Source organism: Monodon monoceros, unplaced genomic scaffold (genome assembly GCF_005190385.1).
Source record: "Monodon monoceros isolate NGI ecotype Baffin Bay Population unplaced genomic scaffold, NGI_Narwhal_1 Super_Scaffold_14, whole genome shotgun sequence".
Taxonomy (NCBI): domain Eukaryota; kingdom Metazoa; phylum Chordata; class Mammalia; order Artiodactyla; family Monodontidae; genus Monodon; species Monodon monoceros.
Window position 1 is genome coordinate 42,361,407 of NW_021703770.1, and position 20,467 is coordinate 42,381,873.

Genomic DNA, 20,467 nt, shown 5'->3' on the forward strand with positions numbered 1-20,467 from the left:
AATTTTGAATATAATAGGCTTCAAGAACTTCTAATTTATTATTGTGCTTTTCTCTCTTTACATCAACACAAAAGGAAACTGCATTCTTGAGCAGCTGGTTGTAAAGAGGAAAAGCTTGGGCTTCAGATTTGACCACACCTGGCTTGTAATCCATGCACCTACAACTTAATCTGTGCTCTCACAGAAAACTTTATGAAATTAAGAGGTATTTTTAACCTAAATATGCAAATAATGATGTCTATTTAAAATAATTGTATTAAGATAAAATAGCACATGTAAAGCTCTTAATAAAGCATCTAATAAATAGTACACCTAAGGTTCTCAAATTTAAGTACATATATACATGTGTAGATAGATGCGTTTTTTAAAAAAAACTGGAGATTGTGTGAAAATGCTGATCCTGATTGAATAGATCTGAAGTGGGAACAAGATTTTGCATTTCTAGCAAGATTCCACATAAAATTGATCCTGCCGGTTCGTGGACCATACTTTAAGTAGCAGTGTTGTAAATGTCTGATAATTGTTGATCCTATCCTCCATGACAAAGTTGATTATATAAGAAGCCAAATTTACATTAAAAAGACATTATTTTATAGGTTAATTTCTGCATGAGAAAATGCATGTATCAATGTGGTAGGCAGAATTATGGCCTTCCAAATGCATCCACATCCTGTAAATATCTTATGTTACATGTCAAAGGGTAATTAATGTTGCAGATGGAATTAAGGTTGCTAATAAACTGACCTTCAGATAAGGAGATTATCCTGGATTGTCTAGGTGTACCCAGTGTAATCACAAGGGTCCTTTAAACATGGAGGATGGAAGTAAAAGATCATAATCAGAAAGAGATTTCCCTGCTGACTCTGAAAATGAAGCATTTGAGCCAAGAATTCAGGAAGCCTTTAGAAGCTGGAAAAGTTAAGAAAACCAAATTGTTCTCTAGAACCTCCAGAAAGAAATGCAGCTCTACTGACATCTCAATTTTAGCCCTGTGGGCCTCATTTCAAACTTCTGATCTCTAAAACTATGGGATAATAAATTTTTCTTGTAGGAAATAAAGTTTTCTTCCATAACACAAACTGACCACTGAAGAAATAGACACAAAATGGTATTACTTGCTTACAGACTGATATCTTGCATAAACAAAATGGATAAAATGCCTCTATGGATATTTCCTCTTGAGTACTTTTATTATTATTACCATAATATTTAAGATTAAGGTATCATTTTTTAAAGATAGCAGCTTTTATTAATTTTTAGGTAGCAAGTAATAAATTAGACACTTGTACATTAATTATGTTATCAATATAATCATGATTTTTTTTGACATTTTACTATCAAGAAAGCAGCAAATAGACCTTTAAAACTTTGCCCAAGCTCATGCAGATAGCAAACACCAAATGTGACACACACCCAGGTCTATCTAACTTCCAAGCCTTTGTTTTTAACCAGGCTGGTCTATTATCAGATTACTTGTTCATATTTTATTTGGTAATGAAATGCTAGGCAATGTAAGAGATATACTAATTAGAGGGCATTGTAGAACCTAGCTTGGAAGAAACTTAAAAGATTGTTTAATCTAAATATTAATTACATGGAAAATAGTTTTCAATATTTGAGTAACTAAATTTTATAGTCTTTTCCTCAGAGTGCTTATTTTCATTTCATTGTAAATTCAGAATATTTATCCTTCTCTTACAGTCTTTTTACAACTTAAAAATGAACAGAATCTTTAACAATAACCTTGGTTACATAGTAATATAGCAATAAATCACAGTATGTGTTGAGGCACAAAAAGTTAAATGTTTTGCCCTAATATTTGCTGATATTATTTGCTGATAATATTTGCCCTAATATTTTCAGTAGTAAAGTAAGAATTACATTGGAAATGTAATCCGTAACAAATGATCACTTCTGAGTCCCTTCATTAGTAATATGAGAAGCATAAGCATAGACAGAAATTATTACCTGTGGCAACATGACGTCCCATTCCAAATATGGCATAAATGATGGCAGGAAACAGAGACCCATACAAACCAAACATGGGGTGCACAGATGAGAGAACAGCAAAGGCCAACCCTGTGAAGAAGAACCAGGGTAAACAGGACCATCTTATAACCCCAAGATACAGTCCATTACAAAGTAGAATGGATATTGGTTTATTTAATAATGAAAGGAATTATGATTTAATTATTCTACTTGTTCAGTGAAAGACTAGCATCATTGTCCTAAATAACAGAAAATTCACTCATTAGCTCATATTTACATTTCAATTCTAAAACCATTCTTTTTGACCTACTACTTTTTACTTGATTACAGAGATGGCTACAAGAAGACATTAGCTCAGAGTGTCTTCCTGGTAAAAGTGAGAATCATTTGCACATGTTCATTCTATTCACACAATAGCATCTGTGAGATAGGCAGAACTAGTAGCAATACCACTGACAAATAAGAAGCCTGACATGAAAGGTAATTAAGGCTGGGGCAAAAAGGATGCACACATTCAAAGGTGCCTGGTTGGCTGGCTAGCCGGCTGGCCTAAGATTGTGTATCCCAGTGTTGGGTCAGTCTGTGAATCCATGAATGTCTCATAACTGGACCCCAACCTGTGTTCAGGTACAATTTCTTAGAGTGAAAAAAACTCAACTTTGCTTATTCAAAGAATAAGTAAGGTGTACCTTAAAACTGTTAATTTTTGTTCTCCTTAGATACTACTGCCTGCACAGTTTGTTTGTCACAGGCACATAGAAAATTTTCCTAGACATGTCTAAATTACCACTAGCCATTTAAACGTGACCAAAGTGTGCATGAGTATAAATTGATTAAAGTGATCTTGTTTGCCGCTGATCCTTGGCATTAAACAGCTAGTTCTGAGGCAGGAGATAGATGGGCTCCAGGATAGAGATTTACAACTTGCCTGCCTGTTTACATTCCTTGGGGAGAGAAAAAGATGGGTTTCAGGCTGGACACTTACAAATAGCCTCCTGTTTATATTTCCTGAGACAGGAGATAGGTGGGCTCCAGGTTAGATATTTACAACCAGCCTCCTGTTTGCACTTTGAAATAGAAATAATAACAGAACAGGTTAAATAGCTAGGCTTTGTCTCCTGAGGACACTCTAAGATAACAGTCATGGCAGGAACAGAGAGGGGCTAAACCCTGTCTGAGTAAAGATCAAGAGGTCATGCATTTCCCATCCTTGGGGCAAGGGAGACACTGCACATGCGCAGAAAGGCTCTAAAAGGAGGGAGCACCACCCCATAATATGTGACTGTAAGGCCACTCCTGGGCTGAAATCCATTTTGGAAAAAAGTTGGGCATGCATATTGGGAAGCGTCCTATGGCAGGTCAGGTGTGGAAGAAGAAACCAGATAATTGGCCAAAGGTAAACAAAGACCCTGAAGAACTGCCCTATATAAGTGACTTAACCACCTCTTTACCGCTTTCCTCATTAGGGAGGATGCCCACGCCCTTTCTCTCTGGGTGTGCGTCTCTGCCTCACTTCTATCTTAACTAAACAATTTCTTTGTGTTCTATCCCAATTGTTGTGCTATGTCCCTAATAATAAACTTTGTACCTGTTTTTACAGTTTTTGCCTCCATGAGAAATACATTTTTAACTGGGGGCGAGAACCAAGGAAAAATAACTTCTAGCCTCTAGCCTTTGATGGTCTGGTGGCTAAAGTTCCTGGTTTTCATCCAGGCTACCCAGGTTCAATTCCTGGGCAGGGAATTAAGCCACTGCTCACTGCTGCCTCTCCAAGATCAGTTCAGCTAGGTTCTGATAATCCATTCAAGTTTACACGGTTTAATAATAGCCATTTGATTGAGCATAATGGACTTGACAAGCTACAAAAAGATTTGAGGAAGGAGCTGGCATTAGAACCTAGATTACCTGAACATTAGGCCAGTTAATTATTCACACTATGGAGCCTGGCAATCTGGTTCCCATATCAGTACTTTTTACTGTTTAACTTTTACTATTTTAAAGTTAAGTTTAATCTCTTTAAAATAAATAAACTCTAGTTTTACATCAAATATTTTGTTTCAAGAAGTACAAGATATTTCAGTTACAATTAAAATGTATGAAAGATCTACCAATAACCAGTCCCTTCTTCAGTGTTAAAAACCTGCTTGGGTTGCTTGTTTGCTGACAATGTATTCCTAAAAGTCTGGTGAAGACAAATAAAAAGTTGTTATAGAAGAATTAGTGGCAGAGGCTGCTCTAGAATTTCACACAGGCAGGATGAGAGGCAGCAATCTTGCTGTTGAGAAAGGTCGTGTGAAAGTGCAGGTCTCCAAGCCAGGTTAGCATTGTAAAGCTAAACTTTCCCCCACCCCAATAACAAACACCTCCTGGCATTTATTATAGTGTAAGCAACTGTGTAAGAACATTGTGTGCATTCAATCAGTCATATGGAAAGCTAAAAAGCAACTTTTTCTCATCCATTTTCAGAATGAGTTACTTGATAAAAATTACCTATCAAGAGACAGAAATACAGAGTGCTTCCAAGTAAGAAAAAATGTTGCCCACATTTCAGATCACCCAGATCTACTAAATCAGTGATGGGGAGGGAAGGGAAATATGTATGTGGCATATTTAACAAAAGCACCTTGGCTGAATTGCATGGACACTAAATTCTGAGAGATGTGGTAAATACCAACAGAATCAAGTTTGCCAGAAGTACCCTATTTGGCTACATTTCTACTCCACCTGCAACAGCAAACATAAATACAAAACTAGAAGCAGTCAGAATGGCCATCATCAAAAAATCTAGAAACAATAAATGCTGGAGAGGGTGTGGAGAAAAGGGAACACTCTTGCACTGCTGGTGGGAATGTGAATTGGTATAGCCACTATGGAGAACAGTATGGAGGTTCCTTAAAAAACTACAAATAGAACTACCAAATGACCCAGCAATCCCACTACTGGGCATATACCCTAAGAAAACCATAATTCAAAAAGAGTCATGTACCAAAATGTTCATTGCAGCTCTATTTACAATAGCTAGGAGATGGAAACAACCTAAGTGTCCATCATCGGATGAATGGATAAAGAAGATGTGACACATATATACAATGGAATATTACTCAGCCATAAAAAGAAATGAAATTGAGCTATTTGTAATGAGGTGGATGGACCTAGAGTCTGTCATACAGAGTGAAGTAAGTCAGAAAGAGAAAGACAAATACTGTATGCTAACACACATATATAGACACAGACCTACTAAAGAATGGACGTGAGGATATGGGGAAGGGGAAGGGGAAGCTGTGACAAAGCGAGAGAGTGGCATGGACATATATACACTACCAAACATGAAATGGATAGCTAGTGGGAAGCAGCCACATAGCACAGGGAAATCAGCTTGGTGGTTTGTGACAACCTAGAGGGGTGGGATAGGGAGGGTGGGAGGGAGGAAGACTCAAGAGGGAAGAGATATGGGAACATATGTATATGTATTCACTTTGTTATAAAGCAGAAACTAACACACCATTGTAAAGCAATTATACTCCAATAAAGATGTAAAAAAAAAAAACAAAAAAACTAGAAGCAGCTGGATTCTCTCCTCTTGCCTTGTGAATAGGTACTTTTTGTTTGCTTTATTACAAAACTCATCTCTCTCTCTGTTCATCCCAAGTGAAATCTATAAAAAATTAGTTCAAAATCAGAATTTCTTTGGATCTCATATTCCTATCAAATTAAAATAGGAATAATCATGGAAAACATTTCTAACTGCAATCTTTAAAAGATCTCTTGACCTATAAATGCAAAATATCACCTCAGTAGATTTTACAAGAACGATCTCAAAGACCAGAAATCATGTAGACACTTCCTTAATCTCAAATGACACTGATACTGAGCTTTCACATTAAGCAAATGTTGTACACTCTCAATGAGAATCTACTTCTCTGCTAATATGACAATGAACAATGGCCAAAATAAAGGAATGAACTAATTCAGAAATACAATGCTTTAAATTTCAAGTACCCCTTCCATAGATAAAAACTAAAAAACCCAAACCACCCTCCCATACCCACCTCGAAAAAGGAGAGGAAACTGCATAAAGTTTTCTTTTTCTGATTCATTTATTATTCTGGTTCATACTGTAACCAACATACATATTTTCATACAAACTAAAATATGTTAAATCCTCCAAAAATAATGAAAATACTAACTAGTTAGAGTCACTTACAAATTAGTAGAATTATCTACACTTTTCTCCATGTTTAATAAAACAGGGCGTTCAATTCAATCAGAGCAGAATTAGAACTCTCTATTACTTTGGGGGAAAATTCCTGCAAATACTGATAGATATTTGTATTATTTAATCTCACTTAGATAAGAGCAAAAGCAGCACAACAAACAAAAGTATAGAAGAATAAAAACAAAATGGGGGGCTTCCCTGGTGGTGCAGTGGTTGGGAATCTGCCTGCCGATGCAGGGGACACGGGTTCGAGCCCTGGTCTGGGAAGATCCCATATGCCGCGGAGCAACTAAGCCCGTGAGCCACGGCTACTGAGCCTGCGTGTCTGGAGCCTGTGCTCTGCAACAGGAGAGGCCGCAACGGTGAGGGGCCCGCGCACAGCGATGAAGAGTGTTCCCCGCTCACCACAACTGGAGAGGGCCCTCACACAGAAATGAAAACCCAACACAGCCAAAAATAAATAAATAAATTTATTAAAAATAAAAAAATTGGGTATTAGGCCAAAGGGTGCCAAAAGGGGACAGAGGAGGAATGAGAGGAGAAACGGAGAGAGAGAGAGATTGATTGATTGATTGATTGAAGGAGAAAACCCATAATGAGATCTTTAGATAGCTGATTATTTTTAAAAATCAAAAATCATGTATTGGTAATGCAAGTCTGATATATCCATTAAAGAATGACCACTAGAAGACTTTGAAAGATGCAATTTTTAAGAAAACATGTTTTATAGGTGTGATAGCGGTTATTAAAGTAGAAGAAACTCCATATTCCCATGTCAATATTATCAGCAGTTTCAGGGCTTATGAACACTCCCCAACTTTTGAGGGACCCTGAGTGTGAAGTTGGACATTTACCACTGGCAACACTTGCTCCTCCAGCCCAGGCTACAGTGAAAATGGCTTCCCTAGACAGAGTGCCTGACCCCTGCCAAGGAAGAACACAAAAGCAGGTAGTTAGCTCACTCTGCCTCTGCACTTACCACAATCTCTTGGCTGAGATTGCTAGAAAGTGACCAATCACTGCTAGTGAGAATGAGAACTGTTTATCACAGAGATGATATTTTATATTTTAAGATACATATTTTTATTTCAGCTTCAGACCAGTTTTATTTGGATTTGTATGATAGCAATTATTTAGAAAATTAAAGAAACCTGGAACTGCAAAGGATCATGTCTAGAAATTGAATAGTGTATCTGAAGTTGTTAATTGGTGCTGGAATTACATACAGAGAGCTGCTCTATTGGGGACTTTATATTTTCTTGGCTTAGTGACCCCACTTCTTTATTGAGAGCCCAGGCAGCTAAGACTCAGAGGCACTGGTTTATTCCCCTCAAGCATGAATACAAGAACAGCAGTATTTCATAGACTGTAGCATTTAGTTATGGAGCTTCAAATACTACCCAGAAAACTACAGTTACCACAACTCAATGAAACAACTATTCCAGTAGAATTCACTGCTCCCAGAATGTCAATCCTTTTCATGAAACACCTTTGGGCTTTCTTAGGGGTTGAACTGTTCCCCACTCTGATTCATATGTTGAAATCCTAATTCCTAGCACCTCAGAATATGACTTTATTTGGAAATAGGGTCATTGCAGATGTAATTGTGTAGGAATTCACAAGGTTGTAGGATGCAGTCATCCCAGAATACAGTGGGTTTATAATCCAATATGACTGATAAAAGAATGCCATATGAAGAAACATAAGCACACAGGAAGAATGCCATACAAAGATGAAGGCAGAAACCAGGATAATTATTCTGCATTCCAAGAACACCAAAAGTTACCAGCAAACCACCATAAGCTAGGGGAGTGGCACATTAACAAATTATCCCTCACAGCTCTCAGAAGATATAAACTCTGCTCATACCTCGATTTTAGAATTCTAGCCTCCAGAACTGTGGGGCAATAAATTTCTGTTGTTTAAGTCACCCAGCTTATGGTATTTTGTTACAGAACCCCTAGCAAACATACAAGTATTAGTTTTTGGAGGGAGCAGAAAGTAAGAGGTCATTTGATGCTGTGGTGTTCAATCTCACATTCTGAACAGGACTGAAACACTTATCCTTAAAAAATATTAAATAATATTTCCAACTTTGAACTTCCAATTCATGATCCCTAAATCTATATAATATCATTAAAAATTTGTATTTTGAATCATCTCAAATAGCATCTAAGCAATTTAGTTCCTAAATAATGAGTGTCTAGAAATTAAGTTGCTAAATGTTAAAGATAGTCTTCTGAAGACTGCTTACTCAAAACTCAGAAGTGAAAGGTAAAGTCCCATTCAATCTCTATTATACATGGTACCATCACTAGAAGTTGTGTTGGCAGGAGTCTCAAGGGCACTATTCTTAGTACTCAGCTTCTATAACTTTAAGGAAATGGAGCTTACTGAGTGTCTAAAGGCAAATGTGAGTAAATTTGGGCCAACCACATTTGGAACAGTGGTCAGTCTTTCAAGGCTTTGTAGAACTGAGTTTCTACAAGAAGTAAATTCTTCCACAAGAAGTAATACAAGTTAATTGTCTCATTACTTTCTCCAATTTCTAGTACACAAGAAAGAAAATAGTTGTAAAAATACTAAGAAAGCTGAACCCATGCTGACCTGCTCAAGCAAAGCTCTTACAGGTTCTTGGCCTCTGCAGCCAGCCCACATCTAACCCCACCTGCTGCTAGATCATTCAGTAGCCTTGTGTAAATTAGAAAAAGGGACCCCCTGCTAGATGATCTAACCAACTTTATTTGTGAACAATGACTGAGGAAATGCCACTCTCCAAAAACCACTGATAGCTTCCCCCTATCTTCTACAAAAATGGGAAGCTTTGGTCAATTCTGAAAATGTTCATTTCTCAAAATCATGTTAAAGCACTGGATTCATGTTTTGAAAGTTGCCAAAGAGAAACCAAACAATGATTTTCAATTCTAAATGTTGTGCTCACAGGTGAATTACTGCATTTGGCTATAGTAGAAGAGGAGATATTTATTTTAAAACCAAAGATAAGATTTTTATCCTAATAAGTCAGACTACATGATAAATCATAGCATTATCCCACCAGAGCGCATCCCTGTGCACAATCACAAGGGAGCTAAGCTAGATCCAGGGAAGAGTCCACTATCATTGAAGAGCTTCCTATGCATTCCTGTTCACATTTGGGAGGGGGCAGCTCAGTGGTGTGGCACCAACCTCTCCGGCCCTGACCCAGCCTCTAACCAAGGTGCACACACTGGGGAAAAAGTAAAATCAGCATGGAAGTTCAGCCCCAAGCCCTCAGGCCGTAGCTACCTCCCACCTCCACCTCAAACCAAGGTGGAGACTGCCATCACACTTGAGAAACCCAACTTTGCTACTGCTCCAGCCCCTCAGGCCCCAAACCCAATTGGACTGTGATGACCACCGAGCATAGTAGAAGCCTGACTTGCACCTGGCTCTGGCTCAGGCCCCTCCAACTCCAGACCACCCACTAAGGTGGTGGCTGCCAGCACAGTGGAAGAAGAGCTCACTATCACTTCAGATACAGTTCTCCCACCAAAGACACGGGCACGTGCAGACTACATAGGGATGCTCATACACAAGGACACTGGGAACATGCAGACTGCATAGGGATGCCTTCAAGATCAGGATAGGTAAGTGTTTCACATCATTTCATAGAGTGAGAGAAAGTTAAACAAATTAAGAAGACAGAAGAATATGTTTCACATGAAAAAATAAGAAAAAATCCTGGAAAAAAACCTAATGAAACAGAGATAATTTACCTAATAAAGAGTTCAAAGCAATATTAATAAGAATGCTAACTGAACTGGGGAAAAGAACAGATTAACATAACGAGAATTTTAACAAAGAACTGGAAAATATTATAAAGAATCAGTCAGAGCTAAAGAAACAATAACTGAAATTAAAAATACACAGGAGGGAATTAATAGCAGATTAGGTGATACAGAAAAATGCATAAGTAATCTGCAATACATAATAATGGAATTCACACAGTCAGGAAAGCAAAATGAAAAACAAATTAAAAATAATGAGGACAGTTTAAGAGACCTCTGGTACAACATCAAGCATACTAACATCCACATTATAGGGGTCCCAGAAGGAGAAGAGAGAGAGAAAAGAGTTCAAAAAATATTTGATGAAATTATGACTAAAAACTGAAGAATTAAACAGATGTCCAGGTACAGGAAGAACAGAGAGTCTCAAATAAGATGAAGTTAAAGAGACCCACACAAAGATATATCATAACTAAAATGGCAAAAGGTAAAGATTTAAAGACAGCAAAAGGAAAAAAAGAGTCACATACAAGGGAAACCCCAGAAGACTATAAGAGGATTTTTCAGCAGCAACTGCAGGCCAGAAGGGAGTGGTGTAATATAATTAAAGTCCGGAAAGAAAAAAAATGTACAGCCTAGGATACCGTCTCCAGCAAGGTTATCGATCAAAACTGAAGAAGCTATAACTTCTTAGAGAAGCAAAAAATTAAAGAGTTCATCAATACTAAATTGACCTGACAAGAAGTGTTAAAGGGTCTTCTTTAAGTGAAAAAGAAAAGGCCACAACAAAAAACAAGAAATTACAGGAGGGGGAAAATTCCACTGGTAAAGGAAAATTTAAAGACTGTGGTTCAATGATTGAAATAAGCTAGTACAAAGGTTAAAGACAAAAATTGAAAAATCAGCTATGATTACAATAAACAGTTAAGGGACCGACATGAAGATGTAAAATATGACATCAAAAATACAAAGCACTGTTGTGGGGAAGGAGAAAAATATGGAACTTTTAGAATGTGTTTAAGTTAAATAAGTATCAGTTTAAAATAAGTAGATATAGTTATAGTTCAATATATATGAACTCTATGGTAACCAGTAATCAAAAACTTACGATAGATATACAAAAACTAGAGAGAAAGGAACACAAACATAATACTAAAGAAAATCATCAAACCACAAGTGAAGATACTAAAAGAAGAAGAAAGGAACAGAGAAGAACTACAGGAAAACAAATAACAAAATGACAGTAAGTATATAACAAACAATCAATTTAAATGTCAATGCACTAAATGTACCAATCAAAAGACATAGGGTGGCTGATTTTATAAAACAAAACCAAAAACACCATTATATATGCTTCCTACAAGAGATTCACTTCAGGGCTAAGAAACACACAGACTGAAACTGAGGGGATGGAAAATGATATTCCATGCAACAGGAAATGAAAAGAAAGCTCAGGTAGCACTATTCATATCAAAGTGAACTTTAAAACAAAGTTTATAATAAAAGACAATGAAGGATATTATATAATAGCAAATCAATCAGTACAAAAAGATGATACAATATTCACAAACATATATGCACCTAATGTAAGAGCACCTAAATATATAAAGCAAATATTAACAGACACAAGGATAAATTGACAGTAACACAATAATAGCAGGGGAGTTTAACACCCCACATACATCAATGGACAGATCATCCAGACAGAAAAATCAATAAGGAAAGTGTGGCTTTAAATAACACAGTAGACCAGTGGGACTTAATAGATATCTACAGTGCATTCAATCCCAAAACTGCAGAATACACATTCTTTTCAAGTGCACATGGAATTTCTTCAGGGTAGATCATATGATAGGCTGGAAAACATGTCTCAACAACCTTAAGAGGATAGAAATTATATCAAGCATCTTTTCCAACTATAATGGTGTGAAACTAGAATCAATTATAGAAATAAAAATGGAAAAACACAAACATGGGGAGACTAAACAACATGCTACTAAAAAACCAATGGATCAATGAAGAAATCAAAGTGGGAACCAGAAAATACCTTGAGATGAATGAAAATGAAAACACAAATTTCCAAAGTCTACAAGACATGGCAAAAGCAGTTCTAAGAGAATTTTATAGTGATTAATCCCTACCTCAAGAAACAAGAAAAATCTCAAATAAACAACCTAATCTACCATCTAAAGGAATTAGAAAAAGAAAAACAAGCAAAGCCCCAAAGTAAGCAACAGGAAGGGAATAGGAAAGATCAGAGAGGAAATAAATAGAGACGAAAAAGCAACAGAACAAAAAATCAATGAAACCAAGAACTGGTTTTTTGAAAGGATAAACAAAATTAATAAACCTTCAGCCAGGCTCACTAAGACGAAAAGAGAGGAATTAGAAAAAGAACAAACAAGCTCAAAGTCAGCAGAAGAAAGGAAATAATAAAGACCAGAGAATAAATAAATAAAACAGAGATCAAAAAGGCAATAGAATAGATCAAAGGAAATAAGAACTGGTTTTTGAAAGGATAAACAAAATTAATAAATCTTTAGCCAGGATCACTAAGAAGAAAAGAGAGGACCTTAATAAACAAAATAAGAAATGAAAGAGGAGAAATAACAACCAATACCACAGAGACACAAAAAACTGTAAGAGAATAATATGAACAGTTATATACCAACAAATTAGACAACCTAGAAGAAATGGTCAAATTTCTAGAAACATACAACCTACAAAGACTGAATCAAGAAGAAACAGACAATCTGAACAGACTGATTACTAGAACTGAAGTTGAATTTGTAATAAAAAATTCCCAGCAAAAAAAAAGTGCAAGACTGGACTGCTTCACAGGGAAATTCTACCAAAATATAAAGAAGAGCAAATACATATCCTTCTCAAAATATTCTAAAAACTGAAGAGGATAGAACACTCCCAAATTCATTCTATAAGTCCCAATTACCATGATACCAAAACCAGACACTAAAAAAGAGAAAAGAAAATTACAGGTCAATATCTTTGATGAATATACATGCAAAAGTCTTCAACAAAATGTTAGCAAACCGAATCCAACAATATAGAAAAAGATCATAAACCATGATTGATTTGGATTTATTCCAGGGATGCAAGGATGGTTCAACATCTACAAATCAATCAATGTGATAAATCATATTAACAAAAGGAAGGATAAATATCATGTGACCATCTCAATAGACACAGAAAGAGCATTTGACAAAAATTCAACATTGATTCATGATAAAAACGCTCATCAAAGTTGGTATAGAGAGAACATATCTCAACAAATAAGGTTATTTATGACAAACACACAGCTAACATCATACTCAATGGTGAAAAACTAAAAGTCTTTCCTCTATTTTCAGGATAAGACAAGGATGCCCACTCTCTCACTTCTATTTAACATAGTATTGGAAGTCCTAGCCACAGAGATCAGACAAGAAAAATAAATAAAAGGTATCCAATTTGGAAGGGAAGAAGTAAAACCATCACTCTTTGCAGAATGGCATGATCCTTTATATAATAAAACCCTAAAGTCTCCACCAAAAACTATTAAAACTAATATAGAAATTCAGAAAAGTTGCAGGATACAAGATTAACATACAGAAATCTGTTGCTTTTCTATACACTAATAATGAACTCACAGAAAGAGAAATTAAGAAAAGAATCCCATTTAAAATCACATCAAAAATAATAAAATACCTAAGAATACACTTAACCAATGAGGTGAAAGACCTGTACACTGAAAACTATAAAACATGAAGGAAATTGAAGATGATAGAAAGAAATGAAAAGATATCCTGTGCTCTTGGATTGGAAGAATTAATATTGTTAAAATGGCCATACTACCTAAAGCAATTTACAGATTCAATGTAATCCATATCAAAACATCTATGACATTTTTCAAAGCTAAAACAAATAATCCTAAAATTTGTATGGAACCACCAAAGACCCCAAATAGTCAAAGCAATCTTGAGGAAAAAGAACAAAGTTGGAAGTATCATGCTTCCTGACTTCAGAATATACTACAAAGCCACAGTAATCAAAACAGTATGTTACTGGCACATAAACAGACACATAGATCAATGGAACAGAATAGAGAGACCAGAAATAAACCCGTGCACACATGGTCAATTAATCTATGATCAAAATATACAATGGGGAAAAGACAGTCTCTTCAAAAATTGGTGATGGAAAAAGTGGACAGCTACATGTAAAAAATGAAGTTAGAACATTTTCTCATACCATGTACAAAAATAAATTCAAAATGGATTAAAGACCTAAATGTAAGACAAGAAACCATAAAACTCCTAGAAGAACATAGGCAGTATGCTCTTTGACATAAGTCTTAGCAATATATTTTTGGATCTGTCACTTCAGGCAAGGAAAACAAAAGTAAAAATAAACAAATGGGACCTAATTAAACTTAAAAGCTTTTGCACAGCAAAGAAAACCATCGACAAAATGAAAAGACAACCTACTAAATGGGAGAAGATATTTACAAATATGTCTGATAAGCGGTTAATATCCAAAATATAGAAATAGGTCATACAACTCAACAATAACAAAAAAAAATAAACACCCAATTTAAAAATGGGCAGAAGACCTGAATAGACATTCTTCCATAGAAGACATACAGGTGACCAACAGGCACATGAAAAGACATTCAACATCACTAAGCATTAGGAAAATGTAAATCAAAACAAAAATGAGCTATCACCTCACATCTGTCATAATGGCTATAGTCAAAAAACAACAAATAATAAATTTTGGTGAGGATATGGAGAAAAGGAACCTTAGTTCACTGTTGGTAGGAATGTAAATTGGTACAGCCACTATGGAAACCAATATGGGGGTTCCTTAAAAAATTAAAAATAGAACTACCATATGATCCAGCAACTTCATTCCTTGGTATATATCCAAAGAAAATGAAAACACTAATTAGAAAACATATATACACCCAATGTTCATAGCAACATTATTTTTATAATAGCCAAGATATGGAAGCAAACTAAGTGCCCATCAACAGAAGAATATAAAAAGAAGTGGTATATATACAGAATGGAATATTACCCATTAAAAACAATGAAATCTGGACCTAGAGGGTATTATGCTTAGTGAAGTCAGTCAGATAGAGAAAGACAAATACTACATGATCTCACTTATATGTGGAATCTAAAAAATAAAATGAATGAATACAATAAAATAGAAACAGACTCATAGATACAGAGAACAAAGTAGTGGTCACCAGTGGGGAGAGGGATGGTAAGAGGGACAAGACAGGGGAAGTGGATTAAGAGATGCAAAGTACTAGATACTGTGGACAAAGAATGTTGCCTGCCATATCAGTAAATAAAAGATGTTGCAGCCATCAGGCCATCAGCCACTGCAGCTGCCATCCCCGAAGGTGCGTCATGGAGAAAAAAACAGGACACTGGCTCTAAACAGTTAAGGTGCATATCAAAGGAATAATTTCATTAAGGCCAGACTCTTGCATCTTTCCATACATAGAAAAGTGCTAAATTCAATAGCTTGAGATGTCCTTTTTTTTTCTCAAAAACTCCTATATATCCTGCTCCTCCCATCCCCTTTGAAACAGTCTCTCAGAGCTATCTGAGAGGCTGTCTCCTGGGCTTTAGTCCTCAGTAAGTCTGCCGAGTAAATCATAATTCTCAACTTTTAGGTTGTGCATTTTTTTCAGTCAACACTATAAAATAAATAAGATACAAGTATATAATGTACAACACGGGAAATATAACCAATATTTTATAATAACTTTAAATGGAATATAACCTATAAACATATCAAATCATTATGTTGTACACCTGAAACTAATATAACATTGTAAATCAACTATACTTCAATAAACAAATAAATAAATATTTTTTAAAAAATCATAGCATTATCCAAAAAACACCCCCTCATTAAACGTATTGCATATGAATAAAAGTTAGTCATTGACAAAAAATTATTTCTTAGAAAGACTGGGTGTTAGTAGTGGAAATGACAGAGTGATATCTTGAATACTGAGCATCAGAGGTATTTTTGTATGCTTCTCAGAACTTATTCTGAGCCTAGAATTGCTAAAAATTTACGCACTTAAAAGTTCTCAGGGACTTCCCTGATGGTCCAGTGGTTAAGACTTTGCCTCCCAATGCAGGAAGGGCAGGCTTAATCCCTAGTTGGGGAACTAAGATCCCACATGCCTCATAGCCAAAAAACCAAAACATAAAACAGAAGCAATATTGCAACAAATTCAATAAAGACTTTTAAAAAAATGGTCCACATCAAAAAAAAAATTTTTTAAAGTTCTCATTGCAAGGAATAAGGACTAAGTACCAATAATTCCATAAATAAAAGAAAGAGTTTAGAATTGGAGAAAATACTAGCAGTGAGCCCCAACAAAAGGAAATGAAAGATTAAATCCTGTGCTGCATTCCTTAATCGCCGACTTAAGGTTCATATGGAAGGCAAGGTGAACTTGAGACACTTTTCTAGGTTAACAATTAGAAAGAAGGATGGTTGCTTAAGGAAATATGAAGGTATTGTGCAATTGTCTTCTCCCTCCAACTCTCTCTCCCTCTCTCCCTCCTTGTTCCTCCTAACCTTCTTCTCTTTCTCTGTTTTTAAACTAGTTTTATATTTTCTCTGATTCAAAAGGAGGTGGTGGAAATATTTGGAATCTCTTAACATTGGGACAGTGGGAAGATAAGAATCTTGAGTCACTACAAATGGCCTATCAGCTACACATTTCATTTCTTCTTCAAATGAAGTTATTTGTCCCAGGAATAGAGGCAAACTTGATGCATTTATAAATCTGATAATGAAAGCTAATTTTGGATATGTGCCCACACACGCACATACAAAGTCAGGAGCTGCACACCGTGTGGAATGCTTCTGGGCAGGTTACTGACAGACTGAACAAAGGGCATTCTGTGTGCTACACAGGCCACTGACTTTTAGCTCCTCCAGAGAAGTGGGCCTAGACATACCCTTACTCAATACATGGATTCTGTTTGGAAAAACCTCTGAGGACTTAGAAATCAAAGTTAATTAGTTACTGCTGACTTCTACATGTTTGCTGAGAATATTCACTTCTCAATTCTAGATAGGGTATATAACCTTTATAGGGTAAACAAAATGGACATGTGTTCCAAGTTGATCAAGTCGCCCACAATAGCTTTAGGCTAACTGAACTTTTCTTGAGTCAGATTTTACTAATAAAGTGATACATGTATAGAACTTCAAAGCCTCAGTGTTTCTGTACTTCCTATGCTCCCATATGATGAAATCCTTGTCTACAACATGGGAACAATGTCACTCACCTGCTTCAGTGTTTGAACAAGCCATTAGCTCCTGTTACTGTAAGATGTTTGCTATGTTTTAACCACCCAATTCCATTCTTCCTTCTTTCATTAGCAGCACACTAATTTCCTTCAAGAAGCCACTCTTTCCACCTGAAGTACATGGGCTGAGAATAAGGGAATTGACCTCTACCCCAAATCTAGGCATGGCCACATGACTCATCCCAGCCAATAGGAGGTTTGCACTCCCCTCACCATAATATCTGGTTTAGAGAAGGGCACAGGATGTATGTATGTTCAGTGAAATCTCATTATACTTTTATTGGAATTGTTAGATGAATACATAGTTACATAAGAATTACATTGGAATGTATACCTAATGCTGTGTATTACAATACTTTATGTGCTGATTAAACATGGAAATGACCGAATGCCCATCAGTATGAAGATGGTTAATAAATTCTGGTACAATGATGTTATGGAATATCATGCAACTGTTAAAAAGATTGAATTAGAACCATAGCCATTAATCCACTATATATTGTTAGACATGACAGGTTTCAGGCTTATATTTTTTTGTATATACTTTACATAAAAATCCAAGAACAAGGCTAATGGTGTTTCTTATACATCTTTGAAAGATATTTTTTCACCTTGTACAATGAGTTCATAAACCTATACAACTTAATTTTTGATATAGACTTTTTAAAGCAATCTGAACGTTATGAATGTTATAGAAGCCTTTAGAAGATTTTTTTTCTAATGGAAACAAGATAATGACGTTTCCTTTTTAAGTGATCAAAGTAACAGTTATATGGAAGACACACTAGATTGGTGGAAAAAAAGAACAGTTAGGAAGTTACTGCTGATTTCCAGGTAGTCACAATAGAGAAAAAGACACCATTTCTCAAGGAAATATAGTTCCATCATATATAAATAGATGTTACTCAGACACATAAAAAAAACAAATCAGTTCCATTGCCCTTGGCTTTAGCAGAGAACCCTTTCTTCCTAGAACATGTCAGAGGTCTAAAGTTGATTGATTAAATATGAGCAGGAAATGACAGGAACCTCCTAAAAGACAACTAAAGTCCTGGATTAAGTCACTCAAAGAGAGTGGTCAGATTAGAGTAAGATGAGCAGAAGGCTGGAGGCCTTGGTCAACATCAGAATTCAAGGAGTGAAGGAATTGTCAGATGCATAGAAAAAGAACTAGAAGAAAAGAGTATAAAAAAGCCAGGGCCAGTCATCTGCAGCAACTCCACAGAAATGGTATTCATGAAAAAGAGCAGAAGTGTCTGTTGAATTGATAATATAGGGTTCTGGTGACCTTAAGAAGAGCACTTCTTGGGGAATCGAGGGTGTAGGAACCAAGTGGGAGCAGTTTAAGAAATAGATATGAGTGGAGGGAGAGGAGTCAGGAAACATGAACTAGTCTTTGAAAAACCTTGTTTGTGAAGAGAAGAGAGGGAAAGGCTTGGTGCCAAATGAGGACATGGGATAAGAAAACTTGTTTGTTTATTTTTTTTATTAGTTTTCAGATAGGATAAACTTGAGCACAGGAGTGATCCAGGTTTTGTGAGCCTTAAATCCTACGTATCGTAGGGGCTTCCTAGAAAAAAGATAAAATTACAATATAAAATTAATTACAAAGGCAATGTATTTAAAATGAGAAATCACAACAAATTATAAATTTTAAAATGCTGGCAAATTCCATGATCAAATATCCAGAAAAAAATATAATATTTTTATTAACTATTTGCCTGATATACCTGTATAATAGCTTTTCCCCTTACAATTTTAGGTTCTACATTCAATGATTTTTGCAAGATTTTCTATAGAGAGAATAGAAAGATAATTTTGGCTTTCCTCTTGCATATCAGACATTTCTAATACATCATTTCAGTGCTGTTGGTGTTGCCTGTTTCTTGTAGCTCTGCAAAGGCTGTCTGACTTCACATGGTGCAATCTGACAGCTCCTGTTTTTCTCATACCCTAGGATTTCCCTGTTAACACTTGTTCTGGGATTCAACTGTTAATGCCCAGACTCACCTATGCAAGCTCAGAGGAGCACTGAGAGGTGAGCCTTTGACCAATGAGAGAGTGAGCAGTCCATGTTTCCTCTTTTCTCCCCACTGAAAGATGGTTTGGAGGTGCAGTTGATACCTTCTCGGGGGTATGCTCCAGTGATAGAGCCATCTGCCCCCCTTAGAAGCAGCCAGCCCTGTAACAGGCATTCTCTGCCCCCTGCCCCTCACTTCTGCTCTCTGGGCTTACCCTCCCTAATAATAAAGTAGTACATAAGCCCTCTGTCTCAGGCTCTAATTTCTGGGAAATCAGAGTAAAGTATATTTAAGTTCATTTTTCATATTAATAGATTAGAAATTTTTATTTTAGCTTTATAAGTAGTTAAAAATATCATGTGAAATTCAAACTGTCAAACTGAAAACCTCTATTAGAACTCTTGGTAACTATAAAATTTCAAGGCATTTCAAGTTTTCTTATGCAAAAACTTAAATACTATTTGAAAATTACAGACATTAATTAACCAGGTCATGACAATGTCCTTTATACAATGCCATACAATGAGCTTTATTTGATCTTCATCAAGTCAGGTTTTTGCGGCAACTTACTCTTAATCAGACCCCAAAAATATCTGCAGCCACTCCAAAGCCACCAGACATAAGAAGCATGGGGGCTTCCCTGGTGGCACAGTGGTTGAGAGTCCACCTGCCAATGCAGGGGACACGGGTTCGTGCCCTGGTCTGGGAAGATCCCACATGCTGCGGAGCGGCTAGGCCCATGAGCCATGGCCACTGAGCCTGCGCGTCCGGAGCCTGTGCTCCACAACGGGAGAGGCCACAACAGTGAGAGGTCGGCATACCGCAAAAAAAAAAAAAAAAAAAACAAAAAACAAAAAAAACATGATTCAAGGGAAGTTGAGTTAGGAAAAGTGAGTACTTTTAATTTCTGTTAAAATATCTTTGGAAATTCCACAAAAATATATGACCATGTGAAGACAATTGGCCTTGGAAGTGGCACATGCAAATGGAGATGAAGTACTGAACAAGATATATATTGAGCATGTAAATATAAGTGTGATATGTTTTATACATGAATTATGAAGGGCAATGGAAGAACGATTAGCTTCCACTTGAGAGGGGTATTTGGGAGATAATGCCCTTAAA

At 36.2% G+C, this 20,467-nt stretch overlaps 1 protein-coding gene across 2 annotated transcripts in view; it reads right to left on the minus strand.

Moving 5' to 3' along the window:
- SLC26A7 (solute carrier family 26 member 7) overlaps positions 1-20,467 on the minus strand; it is a 190,425-nt gene that overhangs the window by 148,215 nt on the left and 21,743 nt on the right. The window contains exon 2 of one of the 2 annotated variants that reach the window (XM_029222430.1): positions 1,969-2,079. The exons of the other annotated variant lie outside the window; for it this stretch is intronic. Within the exon in view, the coding sequence (XP_029078263.1) occupies positions 1,969-2,079 (111 nt within the window). The remainder of the gene's footprint in view (positions 1-1,968; positions 2,080-20,467) is intronic. 2 annotated transcript variants of the gene reach the window in all.